The 17,409-nt window shown below is 47.0% G+C and overlaps 1 protein-coding gene across 1 annotated transcript in view; it reads right to left on the reverse strand.

Moving 5' to 3' along the window:
* Window positions 1–1,040: 1,040 nt before the first annotated feature.
* The window catches only part of tmem8b (transmembrane protein 8B), a 358,579-nt gene continuing 342,210 nt past the window's right edge, over window positions 1,041–17,409 (reverse strand). Inside the window, exons 12-13 of the mRNA XM_064936529.1 lie at window positions 11,218–11,334; window positions 1,041–1,544 (exon numbers count right to left, since the gene is read on the reverse strand). Coding sequence (XP_064792601.1) covers window positions 1,203–1,544; window positions 11,218–11,334 — 459 coding nt within the window. The 3' untranslated portion in view covers window positions 1,041–1,202. The remainder of the gene's footprint in view (window positions 1,545–11,217; window positions 11,335–17,409) is intronic.

Below are 17,409 nucleotides of genomic sequence, written 5' to 3' on the forward strand. Positions count from 1 at the left end.
CCAGCCTGCCAATCAGTCAGCCAGCCAGTCAGCCAGCCAGTCAGCCAGCCAGTTAGCCAATCAGCCAGCCAGTCAGCCAGCCAGCCAATCAGTCAGCCAGCCAGTCAGCCAGCCAGTCAGCCAGTCAGCCAGCCAGTCAGTCAGCCAGCCAGCCAATCAGTCAGGAAGTCAGCCAGCCAGTCAGCCAGCCAGTCAGCCAGTCAACCTAGCCAGTCAGCCAGCTAATCAGTCAGACAGTCGGTCAGAAAGTCCGTCAGTCAGACAGTTAGTAGGTGTTAGATCCCATCGCCGTGCCAGCTGGTAGAGTCAGTCAGTTATGTAATCAGCTGGTACAGTCAGTCAGTGATTTAATCAGCTGGTACAGTCAGTAAGTGATTTAATCAGCTGGTACAGTCAGTCAGTGAGTTAATGAGCTGGCACTGTCAGTCAGTACGTGATAGATCCTGTCCTCAGCTGGTACAGTCAGTCAGAGTTAGGGCTAGATCCCATCCTCGACTGGTACACTCAGTCAGTACGTGATAGATCCCATCCTCAGTTGGAAGAGTCAGTCAGTAGGTGTTATAGCCCAAGTCCAGCTGGTACAGTCAGTCAGTCAGTAGCTGCTAGATCCCACATCCAGCTGGTACAGTCAGTCAGTCAGTAGGTGCTATAGCCCATGTCCAGCTGGTACAGTCATTCAGTAGGTGTTATATCCCACATCCAGCTGGTACAGTCAGTCAGTCAGTCAGTAGATGTTATATCCCATGTACAGCTAGTACAGTCAGTCAGTAGGTGCTAGATCCGACGTCCAGCTGGTACAGTCAGTCAGTCAGTAGGTGCTAGATCCCACATCCAGATGGTACAGTCAGTCAGTCAGTAGGTGCTAGATCCCACATCCAGCTGGTACAGTCAGTCAGTCAGTAGGTGCTAGATCCCACATCCAGCTGGTACAGTCAGTCAGTCAGTAGGTGCTAGATCCTTTCCTCAGCTGGTACAGTCAGTCCGTAGGTGCTAGATCCCGTGTCCTGCTGGTACAGTCAGTCCGTAGGTGCTAGATCCTTTCCTCAGCTGGTACAGTCAGTCAGTAGGTGCTAGATCCCGTGTCCAGCTGGTACAGTCAGTCAATAGGTGCTAGATCCTATGTCCATCTGGTACAGTCAGTCAGTAGGTGCTAGAACCTCTCTTCAGCTGGTACAGTCAGTCAGAGTTAGTGATCTCAGGTATCAGCTGATACTAATACTATTGATAGCGACTATGGCAGGGACCGGGTCCACCAATCCCATCTCCTCGTGCTCGTTGACGCACAGCTGGTAGCCACACCCCCTCCGACGTTTCAGAGGTGTGAGCTTGGTGCGGGGCTTGGCGCGGGGAGGGAGCAGGAAGCCCACGCTGCCGGCGATCAGCATGTGCCAGATAGAGTGTATGTAGAAGTAGTTGTCCTCTGTCTCCACGAAGGCATAGAGCGCCACGGCTGAAACCGCTATCATCGTCCCCGGGAACAGAAAGAACGCCCAGCGCTTCCAGGTCGGAGGGTAACATCGCCGCCGTCGCACTGTACGCACCGTCTGGAGGGGGAGGGGGAGACAGAGAGTTGGGGAGGGAGAGGGGAGACACATATAGTTGGGGGAGGGGGAGTCGGATAGTTGGGGGAGGGAGGGGAGACACAGATAGTTGGGGGAGGGAGGGGAGACACAGATAGTTGGGGGAGGGAGGGGAGACACAGATAGTTGGGGGAGGGGGAGACACAGATAGTTGGGGGAGGGAGGGGGAGACAGATTGTTGGGGGAGGAGGGGGAGACACAGATAGTTGGGGGAGGGGGAGACAGAGCGGGGAGACACAGATAGTTGGGGGGAGGGGGTGACAGATAGTTGGGGGGGGAGGGGGTGACAGATAGTTGTGGAGGGAGGGGAGGGAGGGGGAGACAGATAGTTGGGGAGGGAGGGGGAGACACAGATAGTTGTGGAGGGAGGGGGGAGACAGACAGTTGGGGAGGGACAGGGGAGACACAGATAGTTGTGGAGGGAGGGGGGAGACAGATAGTGGGGAGGGAGGGGAGAGACACAGAGGGTTGGGGAGGGAGACAGGGGGGAGACACAGGGGAGAGACAGATAGTTGGGGGAGACACAGATAGTTGGGGGGAGGAGGGGGAGACACAGACAGTTGGGGGGAGGGAGGGGGAGACATAGTTAGACAATTGGGGGAGGGAGAGGGGAGACACAGTCAGACAGTTGGGGGGAGGGGGAGACACAGTCAGACAGTTGGGGGAGGGAGGGGGAGACACAGTCAGACAGTTGGGGGAGGGAGGGGGAGAAACAGTCAGACAGTTGGGGGAGGGAGGAGACACAGTCAGACAGTTGGGGGAGGGAGGAGACACAGTCAGACAGTTGGGGGAGGGGGAGACACAGTCAGACAGTTGGGCGAGGGAGGGGGGAGACACAGTCAGACAGTTGGGGGAGGGAGGAGACACAGTCAGACAGTTGGGAGAGGGAGGAGACACAGTCAGACAGTTGGGGGAGGGAGGGGGGAGACACAGTCAGACAGTTGGGGGAGGGAGGGGGGAGACACAGTCAGACAGTTGGGGGAGGGAGGGGGAGACACAGTCAGACAGTTGGGAGAGGGAGGAGACACAGTCAGACAGTTGGGGGAGGGAGGGGGAGACACAGTCAGACAGTTGGGGGAGGGAGGGGGAGACACAGTCAGACAGTTGGGGGAGGGAGGGGGAGACACAGTCAGACAGTTGGGGGAGGGAGGGGGGAGACACAGTCAGACAGTTGGGGGAGGGGGGAGACACAGTCAGACAGTTGGGCAAGGGAGGTGGGGAGACACAGTCAGAGAGTTGGGGGAGGGAGGAGACACAGTCAGACAGTTGGGAGAGGGAGGAGACACAGTCAGACAGTTGGGGGAGGGAGGGAGGAGACACAGTCAGACAGTTGGGGGAGGGAGGAGACACAGTCAGACAGTTGGGGGAGGGGGGAGACACAGTCAGACAGTTGGGCAAGGGAGGGGGAGACACAGTCAGACAGTTGGGGGAGGGAGGGAGGAGACACAGTCAGACAGTTGGGGGAGGGAGGAGACACAGTCAGACAGTTGGGGGAGGGGGAGACACAGTCAGACAGTTGGGCAAGGGAGGGGGAGACACAGTCAGACAGTTGGGGGAGGGAGGAGACACAGTCAGACAGTTGGGAGAGGGAGGAGACACAGTCAGACAGTTGGGGGAGGGAGGGGGAGACACAGTCAGACAGTTGGGGGAGGGAGGAGACACAGTCAGACAGTTGGGGGAGGGAGGGGGGAGACACAGTCAGACAGTTGGGGGAGGGAGGGGGGAGACACAGTCAGACAGTTGGGGGAGGGAGGGGGGAGACACAGTCAGAGAGTAGATCTCAAACTTCATTAATTAATTATTAACAAGACACAGATCAATAACACATAATAACAACATAATAAAAAGATCAATAACACATATAACAACACAATCAAAAGATCAATAACACATAATAGTAACAAGACCACGTGCCCCTTAGGAGCAATAGGAGAGTCCATAGAATCAGGAGAAAGGCATCCCACTCTGGGAGGACCGTTCAACTGCTCGCTGTATCTATAGGTCTAGGAACTAGGAGAGTACCGTTCAACTGCTCGCTGTATCTATAGGTCTAGGAACTAGGAGAGTACCGTTCAACTGCTCGCAGTATCTATAGGTCTAGGAAGAGTATCGTTCAACTGCTCGCTGTTTCTATAGGTTTAGGAACTAGGAGAGTACCGTTCAACTGCTCGCTGTAACTATTGGTCTAGGAACTAGGAGAGTACCGCTCAACTGCTCGCTGTATCTATAGGTCTAGGAAGAGTACCGTTCAACTGCTCGCTGTATCTATAGGTCTAGGAACTAGGAGAGTACCGTTCAACTGCTCGCTGTATCTATAGGTCTAGGAACTAGGAGAGTACAGTTCAACTGCTCGCTGTATCTATAGGTCTAGGAACTAGGAGAGTACCGTTCAACTGCTCGCTGTATCTATAGGTCTAGGAACTAGGAGAGTACCGTTCAACTGCTCGCTGTATCTATAGGTCTAGGAACTAGGAGAGTACCGTTCAACAGCTCGCTGTATCTACAGGTCTAGGAACTAGGAGAGTACCGTTCAACTGCTCGCTGTAACGGCGTTCTTCGTTTGTAGAAAGAGAGTCGGACCAAAATGCAGCGTGGTGGTTACTCATGATTTTAATGAAAAAAGTGACAAATGAAATAACTATACAAAATACAAAACAACAAACGGAACGTGAAACCTAATACAGCCTATCTGGTGAAACTACACAGAGACAGGAACAATCACCCACGAAATACAAAGTGAAACCCAGGCTACCTAAATACGGCTCCCAATCAGAGACAACGAGAATCAACTGACTCTGATTGAGAACCGCCTCAGGCAGCCAAACCTATGCAACACCCCTACTCAGCCGCAATCCCAATAATTAAAAAACCCCACTACGAAATACAACAACATAAACCCATGTCACACCCTGGCCTGACCAACTAATTAGCGAAAACACAAAATACTAAGACCAAGGCGTGACACTAGGAACTAGGAGAGTACAGTTCAATGGCTCGCTGTATTTATAGGTCTAGGAACTAGGAGAGTACCGTTCAACAGCTCGCTGTATCTACAGGTCTAGGAACTTGGAGAGTACCGTTCAACTGCTCGCTGTATCTATAGGTCTAGGAACTAGGAGAGTACTGTTCAACTGCTCGCTGTATCTATAGGTCTAGGAACTAGGAGAGTACCGTTCAACTGTTCGCTGTATCTATAGGTCTAGGAACTAGGAGAGTACTGTTCAACTGCTCGCTGTATCTATAGGTCTAGGAAGAGTACCGTTCAACAGCTCGCTGTATCTACAGGTCTAGGAACTTGGAGAGTACCGTTCAACTGCTCGCTGTATCTATAGGTCTAGGAACTAGGAGAGTACCGTTCAACTGCTCGCTGTATCTATAGGTCTAGGAACTAGGAGAGTACCGTTCAACTGCTCGCTTTATCTATAGGTCTAGGAACTAGGAGAGTACCGTTCAACTGCTCGCTTTATCTATAGGTCTAGGAACTAGGAGAGTACCGTTCAACTGCTCGCTTTATCTATAGGTCTAGGAACTAGGAGAGTACCGTTCAACTGCTCGCTGTATCTATAGGTCTAGGAACTAGGAGAGTACCGTTCAACTGCTCGCTGTATCTATAGGTCTAGGAACTAGGAGAGTACCGTTCAACTGCTCGCAGTATCTATAGGTCTAGGAACTAGGAGAGTACCGTTCAACTGCTCGCAGTATCTATAGGTCTAGGAACTAGGAGAGTACCGTTCAACTGCTCGCAGTATCTATAGGTCTAGGAAGAGTATCGTTCAACTGCTCGCTGTTTCTATAGGTTTAGGAACTAGGAGAGTACCGTTCAACTGCTCGCTGTATCTATTGGTCTAGGAACTAGGAGAGTACCGCTCAACTGCTCGCTGTATCTATAGGTCTAGAAAGAGTACCGTTCAACTGATCGCTGTATCTATAGGTCTAGGAACTTGGAGAGTACCGTTCAACAGCTCGCTGTATCTATAGGTCTAGGAACTTGGAGAGTACCGTTCAACTGCTCGCTGTATCTATAGGTCTAGGAACTAGGAGAGTACCGTTCAACAGCTCGCTGTATCTACAGGTCTAGGAACTAGGAGAGTACCATTCAACTGCTCGCTGTAACGGCGTTCTTCGTTTGTAGAAAGAGAGTCGGACCAAAATGCAGCGTGGTGGTTACTCATGACTTTAATGAAAAAAGTGACAAATGAAATAACTATACAAAATACAAAACAACAAACGGAACGTGAAACCTAATACAGCCTATCTGGTGAAACTACACAGAGACAGGAACAATCACCCACGAAATACAAAGTGAAACCCAGGCTACCTAAATACGGCTCCCAATCAGAGACAACGAGAATCAACTGACTCTGATTGAGAACCGCCTCAGGCAGCCAAACCTATGCAACACCCCTACTCAGCCGCAATCCCAATAACTAAAAAACCCCACTACGAAATACAACAACATAAACACATGTCACACCCTGGCCTGACCAACTAATTAACGAAAACACAAAATACTAAGACCAAGGCGTGACACTAGGAACTAGGAGAGTACAGTTCAATGGCTCGCTGTATTTATAGGTCTAGGAACTAGGAGAGTACCGTTCAACAGCTCGCTGTATCTACAGGTCTAGGAACTTGGAGAGTACCGTTCAACTGCTCGCTGTATCTATAGGTCTAGGAACTAGGAGAGTACTGTTCAACTGCTCGCTGTATCTATAGGTATAGGAAGAGTACCGTTCAACAGCTCGCTGTATCTACAGGTCTAGGAACTTGGAGAGTACCGTTCAACTGCTCGCTGTATCTATAGGTCTAGGAACTAGGAGAGTACCGTTCAACTGCTCGCTGTATCTATAGGTCTAGGAACTTGGAGAGTACCGTTCAACTGCTCGCTGTATCTATAGGTCTAGGAACTAGGAGAGTACCGTTCAACTGCTCGCTGTATCTATAGGTCTAGGAACTAGGAGAGTACCGTTCAACTGCTCGCTGTATCTATAGGTCTAGGAAGAGTACCGTTCAACTGCTCGCTTTATCTATAGGTCTAGGAACTAGGAGAGTACCGTTCAACTGCTCGCTTTATCTATAGGTCTAGGAACTAGGAGAGTACCGTTCAACTGCTCGCTGTATCTATAGGTCTAGGAATTAGGAGAGTACCGTTCAACTGCTCGCAGTATCTATAGGTCTAGGAAGAGTGCCGTTCAACTGCTCGCTGTATCTATAGGTCTAGGAACTAGGAGAGTACCGTTTAACTGCTCGCTGTAGCTATAGGTCTAGGAACTAGGAGAGTACCGTTCAACTGCTCGCTGTATCTATAGGTCTAGGAACTAGGAGAGTACAGTTCAACTGCTCGCTGTATTTATAGGTCTAGGAACTAGGAGAGTACAGTTCAACTGCTCGCTGTATCTATAGGTCTAGGAACTAGGAGAGTACCGTTAAACTGCTCGCTGTATCTATAGGTCTAGGAACTAGGACCCAAACTTCTGCAGTAAATCTAGCACGCTGTATTTCTCCTGTTGTCTTGACAATCTGTTGTTCCACAAGTCCATCTCAATCAAGTATCTTACTCAGCATCACCCACGCATTAATAATGCTCTACACCTGACTGAGTGATGTATTTTGTGTGTGTGTGTGTGTGTGTGTGTGTGTGTGTGTGTGTGTGTGTGTGTGTGTGTGTGTGTGTGTGTGTGTGTGTGTGTGTATATATATATATATATATATATATATATATATATATATATATATATATATATATATACCAGTGTTTTGCCCTGGGCAGCAATCTAACAGTGAGCTGCTTCCTTCATTTGTCCCACACATTCTCAGTGGTCTCTGTCATCTGAGTCTCAGTGTCACACTAGTTGCTGTTACTGGGAGAACATTAGGTTCATCACTGATTACAGAATATAATTATAATTTATCACTGACTACAGAATATAATTATAATTTATCAGTGATTACAGAATATAATTATAATTTATCAGTGACTACAGAATATAATTATAATTTATCAGTGATTACAGAATATAATTATAATTTATCACTGACTACAGAATATAATTATAATTTATCACTGACTACAGAATATAATTATAATTTATCAGTGATTACAGAATATAATTATAATTTATCACTGACTACAGAATATAATTATAATTTATCAGTGATTACAGAATATAATTATAATTTATCAGTGACTACAGAATATAATTATAATTTATCACTGACTACAGAATATAATTATAATTTATTAGTGACTACAGAATATAATTATCATTTATCAGTGATTACAGAATATAATTATAATTTATCACTGACTACAGAATATAATTATCATTTATCACTGACTACAGAATATAATTATCATTTATCAGTGACTACAGAATATAATTATCATTTATTGTATGCTTCTACACTTCTCAAATGCTTGTTGAACTTGTTATGCACTATTTATGATGACATTGTTTAGTTCACAAATGGATCGAGCACGTTCTCTTTTATAAATTTTACTTCTCAGCACAAACAAGATTTGTAGATTACAGAATATAATTAGATTCGTAGATTACAACATTTATCTCTGCTGTTAGAAGTGGAAGTGAGGATGTTCTTGTTAAGACCAGCCAAGTAGAGACAAGAGAACCTGTCCCTGTCCCTGTCTCTGTCCCTGTCCCTGTCTCTGTCCCTGACTCTGTCCCTGACTACTTTGCAATTTTCTGTGAACTCTTTTCTCTCTCTCTCAGTGTTTGGTCTACATAGTCCTTCGTGAAATGACGAAAGGTCTCCACAAAGGAAAATGTATTTCATGTTAACCACAGTCCTTCACCTTGACTCAACGTCCTCCTCATCACACTGTGCTTACAGATGGAATGAGCTTTGTCACAAACATTCCCACCCCTCATTCTGTTCTCGAACAGACCCTGAACACAAACCCACGTCATCTTGCCTGTTGTCTCCTAGGTTACCGATTTACTCTGAGTATAGAAAAACAGAAGTTCAGAACACTTTGCCGATCTCCGAAAACGTGATGAAAAGGGATAGAAACATCGAAAGTTGGATTTGTTTGAATCTGTAAACTTTTATCACCATTCCGTTTGGTTATTACATCTCTGCACCACTTACATACGAACATTTTGTGGATACTTCGTCAACTTAGCAGTCAAGTTTCAAGTCTTAATGTCACATGCGCAACAAGTACAGGGAAATGTATTTCTTGAAAACTCAAAACCAAAACAACGTGATAATCAATATTAAATGCATTACTCGATCCCAGTCTCAAATCTCTGGAAGAATGAAACAGGTTTCCCTCAAGAATCTCCCTGTATTAAGCGCCATACATCATTCCTTCATTTCTGACCAGTTTCCCCGCCAATGAAAAACATCCCCACAGCATGATGCTGCGACCACCATGCTTCAATGTGGGGATGGTATTCTCAGGGTGATGAGAGGTGTTGGGCTTGCGCCATATATAGCATTTTCCTTGATGGCCAAAAAGCTCAATTTTAGTCTCATCTGACTCAGGGGTCTCCATCATCTCAGTTCCATATGTTTGGGGAGTCTCCCACATGCCTTTTGATGAACACCAAACAGCCTTTTGATGAACACCAAACAGCCTTTTGATGAACAACACACAGGTTTGCTTATCATTTTTCTTTAAGCCATGGCTTTTTTTCTGGCCACTCTTACTTAAAGCCCAGCTCTGTAGAGTGTACGGCTTGAAGTGGTCCTATGGACAGATACTCCAATCTCTGCTGTTGGAGCTTTGTGGCTCCTTCAGGGTGATCTTTGGTCTCTTTGCTGTCTCTCTGATTAATGTCCTCCTTGCCTGGTCTGTGAGTTTAGGTGGGCGGCCCTCTCATGGCAGGTTTGTTGTGGTGCCACATTCTTTCAATTTTTTAATAATGGATTTAATGGTGCTACGTGGGATGTTCAAAGTTTGTGATGTTTTATATAACCCAACACGGATCTGTACTTCTCCACAACTTTGTCCCTGACCTGTTTGGAGAGACTCCTTGGTCTTCATGGTGCCCCTTGCTTAGTGGTGATGCAGACTCCGAGGCCTTTCAGAACAGGTGTATATATACCGAGATCATGTGACAGATCATGTGACACTTAGATTGCACACAGGTGGACTTTATTTAACTAATTATGTGACTTCTGAAGGTAATTGGTTGCGCCAGATTGTATTTAGGGGCTTCATAGCAAAGGGGGTGAATACATATGCACTACTTTTCATTTAAAAAATAATCATTTTTAAACAAGTTATTTTTTTCATTTCACTTCACCAATTTGGACTATTTTGTGTATGTCCACTACATGAAATCCAAATAAAAATCATTTTAAATTACAGGTTGTAACGCAACAAAATAGGAAAAAACGCCAAGGGGGATGAATACTTTTGCAAGGCACTGCATGTGTGTGGGTGAGTGGGTGTGTAGAGTCAGTATAAATGTAGGAGTGAGAAGATAATGGAGTGAGTGTTTGTGTGTGTGTAGTGTGCAGGGCCCTGTGAGTGGGCATAGAGAGTGCCAAGATTGAAATAAAAGGTCAGTAAAGATCCAAGGTAAACTCAGTCCGTGTAGCTATTTTGTCATCTCTTTATCAGTCAGTAGCTTGGAGATCGAAGCTGTTCGAGAGCCTGATGGAGTCAGACTTGATACACCGGTGCCTCTTGCCGTGCGGCAGCAGAGAAAATAGTCTATGGCCTGAGTGGTTGGAGTCTTTGACAATTTTCCAGGCCTTCTTTTCACACTGCCTGATAGATGTCCTGGATGGCTGGGAGAGCGGCCCCATTATTGTACTGGGCTGTACACACAACCCTCTGTTGCACCATGCGATCGAGGCCGGTGCTGTTGCCAAGCAGTGATGCAGCCAGTCAAAAATCCTTTTCAAGATTAAAGGGCCCAGGCCAATCCTTTTCAAGAGTAAAGGGCCCATGCCAATCCTTTTCAAGATTAAAGGGCCCAGGCCAATCCATTTCAAGAGTAAAGGGCCCATGCCAATCCTTTTCAAGAGTAAAGGGCCCATGCCAGTCCTTTTCAAGAGTAAAGGGCCCATGCCAATCCTTTTCAAGAGTAAAGGGCCCATGCCAGTCCTTTTCAAGAGTAAAGGGCCCAGGCCAATCCTTTTCAAGAGTAAAGGGCCCAGGCCAATCCTTTTCAAGAGTAAAGGGCCCATGCCAATCCTTTTCAAGAGTAAAGGGCCCATGACAATCCTTTTCAAGAGTAAAGGGCCCCTGCCAATCCTTTTCAAGAGTAAAGGGCCCATGCCAATCCTTTTCAAGATTAAAGGGCCCAGGCCAATCCTTTTCAAGAGTAAAGGGCCCATGCCAATCCTTTTCAAGATTAAAGGGCCCATGCCAATCCTTTTCAAGAGTAAAGGGCCCATGCCAATCCTTTTCAAGAGTAAAGGGCCCAGGCCAAACAGAAAGACAGACAGACAGACAGACAGACAGACAGACAGACAGACAGACAAAGAGAGAGACAAAGAGAGACAGAGAGAGACAGACAGACAGACAGACAAAGAGAGAGACAAAGAGAGACAGAGAGAGACAGAGAGAGACAGAGAGAGACAGACAGACAGACAGACAGACAGACAGACAGACAGACAGAGAGTGGACAAAGGATGTAAGTGTTGGGGACATTCTTACCCAGGCTACAGCCATGATGCCCAGGGCGAAGAGGGACGGTCCCAGGAGGTTCCACAGGCCGTGACGGTCCAACTGGAGAGCCATGGAGAGAGTCATGGCCCCGAGTAAATACAGCACCTGGAGAACAAGGGGAGAGGGTTAAACACAGGCAGGCAGGCAGGCAGGCAGGCAGGCAGGCAGGCAGGCAGACAGACAGACAGACAGACAGACAGACAGACAGACAGACAGACAGACAGACAGACAGACAGACAGACAGACAGACAGACAGACAGACAGACAGACAGACAGACAGACAGACAGACCGACAGACAGACAGACAGACAGCGGACAAAGCATGTAAGTGTTGGGGACATTCTTAGGCAAGTTGAGAACAAGTTCTCATTTACAACTGCGACCTGGCCAAGATAAAGCAAAGCAGTTCGACACATACAACAACACAGAGTTACATATGGAGTAAAACAAACACAGTCAATAATACAGTATAAACATGTCTATATATGATGTGAGCAAATGAGGTGAGATAAGGGAGGTAAAGGCAAAAAAGGCCATGGTGGCAAAGTAAATACAATATAGCAAGTAAAACACTGGAATGGTAGATTTGCAGTGGAAGAATGTGCAAAGTAGCGATAGAAATAATGGGGTGCAAAGGAGCAAAATAAATAAATACAGTAGGGGGAGAGGTAGTTGTTTGGGCTAAATTATAGATGGGCTATGTATAGGTGCAGTAATCTGTGAGCTGCTCTGACAGCTGGTGCTTAAAGCTAGTGAGGGAGATAAGTGTTTCTAGTTTCAGAGATTTTTGTAGTTCGTTCCAGTCATTGGCAGCAGAGAACTGGGAGGAGAGGTGGCCAAAAAATTGGTTTTGGGGTGACCAGAGAGATATACCTGCTGGAGCGCGTGCAACAGGTGGGTGCTGCTATCGTGAACAGCGAGCTGAGATAAGGGGGGACTTTACCTAGCAGGGTCTTGTAAATTACCTGGAGCCAGTGAATTTTGCGACAAGTATGATGTGAGGGCCAGCCAACGAGAGCGTACAGGTCGCAATGGTGGGTACTATATGGGGCTTTGGTGACAAAACGGATGGCACTGTGATAGACTGCATCCAGTTTATTTTGTAGGGTATTGGGGGCTATTTTGTAAATGACATCGCCAAAGTCGAGGATTGGTAGGATGGTCAGTTTTACAAGGGTATGTTTGGCAGCATGAGTGAAGGAGGCTTTGTTGCGAAATAGGAATCCAATTCTAGATTTAACTTTGGATTGGAGATGTTTGATGTGGGTCTGGAAGCAGAGTTTACAGTCTAACCAGACACATAGGTATTTGTAGTGTCCACATATTCTAAGTCAGAACCGTCCAGAGTGGTGATGTTGGATGGGCGGACAGGTTAGGGCAGCGATCGGTTGAAGAGCATGCATTTAGTATTACTTGTATTTAAGAGCAATTGGAGGCCACGGAAGGAGAGTTGTATGGCATTGAAGCTCATCTGGAGGGTTGTTAACACAGTGTCCAAATAGGTGCCAGAAGTATACAGAATGGTGTCGTCTGCGTAGAGGTGGATCAGAGACTCACCAGCAGCAAGAGCAATATCATTGATGTATACAGAGAAGAGAGTCTGCCCAAGAATTGAATCCTGTGGCACACCCATAGAGACTGCCAGAGGACTGGATAACAGGCCCTCCGATTTAACACACTGAACTCTGTCAGAGAAGTAGTTGGTGAACCAGGCGAGGCAATCATTAGAGAAACCTAGGCTGTTGAATCTGCCGATCAGAATGTTGTGGTTGACAGAGTCGAAAGCCTTGGCCAGGTCAATGAATACGGCTGCACAGTAATGTCTCTTATCGATGGCGGTTATGATGTCGTTTAGGACCTTGAGCGTGGCTGAGGTGCACCCATGACCAGCTCTGAAACCAGATTACATAGCGGAGAAGGTACGGTGGGATTGAAAATGGTCGGTAATCTGTTTAACTTTTCTAACTGCCTGTGTATATTGGTTTCTAGCTTCCCTGAAAAGTTGCATATCATGGGGGCTGTTCGATGCTAATGCAGAATGCCATAGGATGTTTTTGTGTTGGTTAACGGCAGTCAGGTCTGGATAGAACCAAGGGCTATATCTGTTCCTGGTTCTAAATTTCTTGAATGGGGCATGTTTATTTAAGATGTTGAGGAAGGCATTTAAAAAAATAATCCGACGGGATGAGGTCAACATCCTTCCAGGATACCCTACAAGCCCAGCTACAAGCCCAGCTTCAGACGCAATCGTTAGGCAGAGGGTCATTTCAGTGTAGGAAAGGATGAAACAGCGTCTGTGCCACCAGTAAGTACAGATAGTAGTATAAATCCCCTGGCACAGTCCCCGCAGCCGGACAACTTTCTCACGGTTTCTGGAAGGAAATGCTGTAGGAACGCTCAACCGGTGTCGCTCATTCAGCCGACAGAAACTTTCAACCGGTTTTCCACATTAAGCAGCGAGTCGGAGTCAGAGGCCGAGCCTTCTCTTGTCTCTACTCCTCCCGTTACGGGGTCTGAGACATCGAAGCCTCTCACCATTAGCTCTGACAAATTGAAAACTCTAGTCATTGGCGACTCCATTACCCGCAGTATTAGACTTAAAACGAATCATCAGCGATCATACACTGTTTACCAGGGGGCAGGGCTACCGACGTTAAGGCTAATCTGAAGATGGTGCTGGCTAAAGCTAAAACTGGTGAGTGTAGAGAGTATAGAGATATTGTTATCCACGTCGGCACCAATGATGTTAGGATGAAACAGTCAGAGATCACCAAGCGCAACATAGCTTCTGCATGTAAATCAGCTAGAAAGATGTGTCGGCATCGAGTAATTGTCTCTGGCCCCCTCCCAGTTAGGGGGAGTGATGAGCTCTACAGCAGAGTCTCACAACTCAATCGCTGGTTGAAAACTGTTTTCTGCACCTCCCAAAAGATAGAATTTGTAGATAATTAGCCCTCTTTCTGGGACTCACCCACAAACAGGACCAAGCCTGACCTGCTGAGGAGTGACGGACTCCATCCTAGCTGGAGGGGTGCTCTCATCTCATCTACCAACATAGACAGGGCTCTAACTCCTCTAGCTCCACAATGAAATAGGGTGCAGGCCAGGCAGCAGGCTGTTAGCCAGCCTGCCAGCATAGTGGAGTCTGCCACTAGCACAGTCAGTGTAGTCAGCTCAGCTATCACCATTGAGACCGTGTCTGTGCCTCGACCTATGTTGGGCAAACCTAAAGATGGCGGTGTTCGCCTTAGCAATCTCACTAGGATAAAGACCTCCTCCATTCCTGTCATTATTGAAAGAGATCATGATACCTCACATCTCAAAATAGGGCTACTTAATGTTAGATCCCTTACTTCAAAGGCAATTATAGTCAATGAACTAATCACTGATCATGATCTTGATGTGATTGGCCTGACTGAAACATGGCTTAAGCCTGATGAATTTACTGTGTTAAATGAGGCCTCTCCTCCTGGTTACACTCGTGACCATATCCCCCGCGCATCCTGCAAAGGCGGAAGTGTTGCTAACATTTACGATAGCAAATTTCAATTTACAAAAAAAGAAAAAAAAGACGTTTTCGTCTTTTGAGCTTCTGGTCATGAAATCTATGCAGCCTACTCAATCACGTTTATAGCTACTGTTACAGGCCTCCTGGGCCATATACAGCGTTCCTCACTGAGTTCCCTGAATTCCTATCGGACCGTGTAGGCATAGCAGATAATATTCTAATCTTTGGTGACTTTAATATTCACATGGAAAAGTCCACAGACCGACTCCAAAAGGCTTTCGGAACCATCATCGACTCCGTGGGTTTTGTCCAACATGTCTCTGGACCCACTCACTGCCACAGTCATACTCTGGACCTAGTTTTGTCCCATGGAATAAATGTTGTGGATCTTAATGTTTTTCCTCATAATCCTGGACTATCGGACCACCATTTTATTACGTTTGCAATTGCAACAAATAATCTGCTCAGACCCCAACCAAGGAACATCAAAAGTGGTGCCATAAATTCACAGACAACACAAAGATTCCTTGATGTCCTTCCAGATTCCCTCTGTCTACCCAAGGATGCCAGAGGACAAAAATCAGTTAACCACCTAACTGAGGAACTCAATTTAACCTTGCGCAATACCCTAGATGCAGTTGCACCCCTAAAAACTAAAAACATTTCTCATAAGAAACTAGCTCCCTGGTACACAGAAAATACCCGAGCTCTGAAGCAAGCTTCCAGAAAATTGGAACGGAAATGGCGCCACACCAAACTGGAACTCTTCCGACTAGCTTGGAAAGACAGTACCGTGCTGTACCAAAGAGCCCTTACTGCTGCTCGAGCATCCTATGTCATCCAAATGTTTTAGTACTATATCTCTTGACACAATGATGAAAATAATCATGGCCTCTAAACCTTCAAGCTGCATACTGGACCCTATTCCAACTAAACTACTGAAAGAGCTGCTTCCTGTGCTTGGCCCTCCTATGTTGAACATAATAAACGGCTCTCTATCCACCGGATGTGTACCAAACTCACTAAAAGTGGCAGTAATAAAGCCTCTCTTGACAGAGCCAAACCTTGACCCAGAAAATATAAAAAACTATCGGCCTATATCGAATCTTCCATTCCTCTCAAAAATCTTAGAAAAGGCTGTTGCGCAGCAACTCAATGCCTTCCTGAAGACAAACAATGTATACGAAATGCTTCAGTCTGGTTTTAGACCCCATAATAGCACTGAGACTGCACTTGTGAAGGTGGTAAATGACCTTTTAATGGTATCAGACCGAGGCTCTGCATCTGTCCTCGTGCTCCTAGACCTTAGTGCTGCTTTTGATACCATCGATCACCACATTCTTTTGGAGAGATTGGAAACCCAAATTGGTCTACACGGACAAGTTCTGGCCTGGTTTAGATCTTATCTGTCGGAAAGATATCAGTTTGTCTCTGTGAATGGTTTGTCCTCTGACAAATCAACTGTAAATTTCGGTGTTCCTCAAGGTTCCGTTTTAGGACCACTATTGTTTTCACTATATATTTTACCTCTTGGGGATGTCATTCGAAAACATAATGTTACTTTCACTGCTATGCGGATGACACACCGCTGTACATTTCAATGAAACATGGTGAAGCCCCAAAATTGCCCTCGCTAGAAGCACGTGTTTAAGACATAAGGAAGTGGATGGCTGCAAACGAGAGTGTCTGCAGCAGAGTGTTTTGAAGTTGAGTTTTTGGAAAATAAAATATATAAAAGATATGCGAAGAAAGAGGTAAATATATATATATATACACGGGACACGGGACATGACAAGACGAGGACAAAGGACGTCTGACTGCTATGCCATCTTGGACTTAGCCAGGTTAACACACCGACAGACAGACAGACAGACAGACAGACAGACAGACAGACAGACAGAAAAGGTAGGCTGCACCATCAGACTGGCTGCACCATCAGGCTGCACCATCTGACTGGCTGCACCATCAGGCTGGCTGCACAATCAGACTGCACCATCAGACTGGCTGCACCATCAGGCTGGCTGCACCATCAGGCTGGCTGCACAATCAGACTGCACCATCAGACTGGCTGCACCATCAGACTGCACCATCAGACTGGCTGCACCATCAGACTGCACCATCAGACTGGCTGCACCATCAGGCTGGCTGCACCATCAGACTGGCTGCACCATCAGACTGCACCATCAGACTGGCTGCACCATCAGACTGCACCATCAGACTGGCTGCACCATCAGGCTGGCTGCACCATCAGACTGGCTGCACCATCAGGCTGGCTGCACAATCAGACTGCACCATCAGACTGGCTACACCATCAGGCTGCACCATCAGGCTGGCTGCACCATGAGGCTGGCTGCACCATCAGGATGCACCATCAGGCTGGCTGCACCATCAGGCTGCACCATCAGGCTGGCTGCACCATCAGGCTGCACCATCAGACTGGCTGCACAATCAGGCTGGCTGCACCATCAGGCTGCACCATCAGACTGGCTGCACCATCAGACTGGCTGCACCATCAGGCTGGCTGCACCATCAGGCTGGCTGCACCATCAGACTGCACCATCAGGCTGCACCATCAGACTGCACCATCAGACTGGCTGCACCATCAGGCTGCACCATCAGGCTGGCTGCACCATCAGGCTGGCTGCACAATCAGGCTGCACCATCAGGCTGGT

The sequence above is a fragment of the Oncorhynchus masou genome, chromosome 25, assembly GCF_036934945.1.
Source record: "Oncorhynchus masou masou isolate Uvic2021 chromosome 25, UVic_Omas_1.1, whole genome shotgun sequence".
NCBI classification, from domain to species: Eukaryota; Metazoa; Chordata; class Actinopteri; order Salmoniformes; family Salmonidae; genus Oncorhynchus; species Oncorhynchus masou.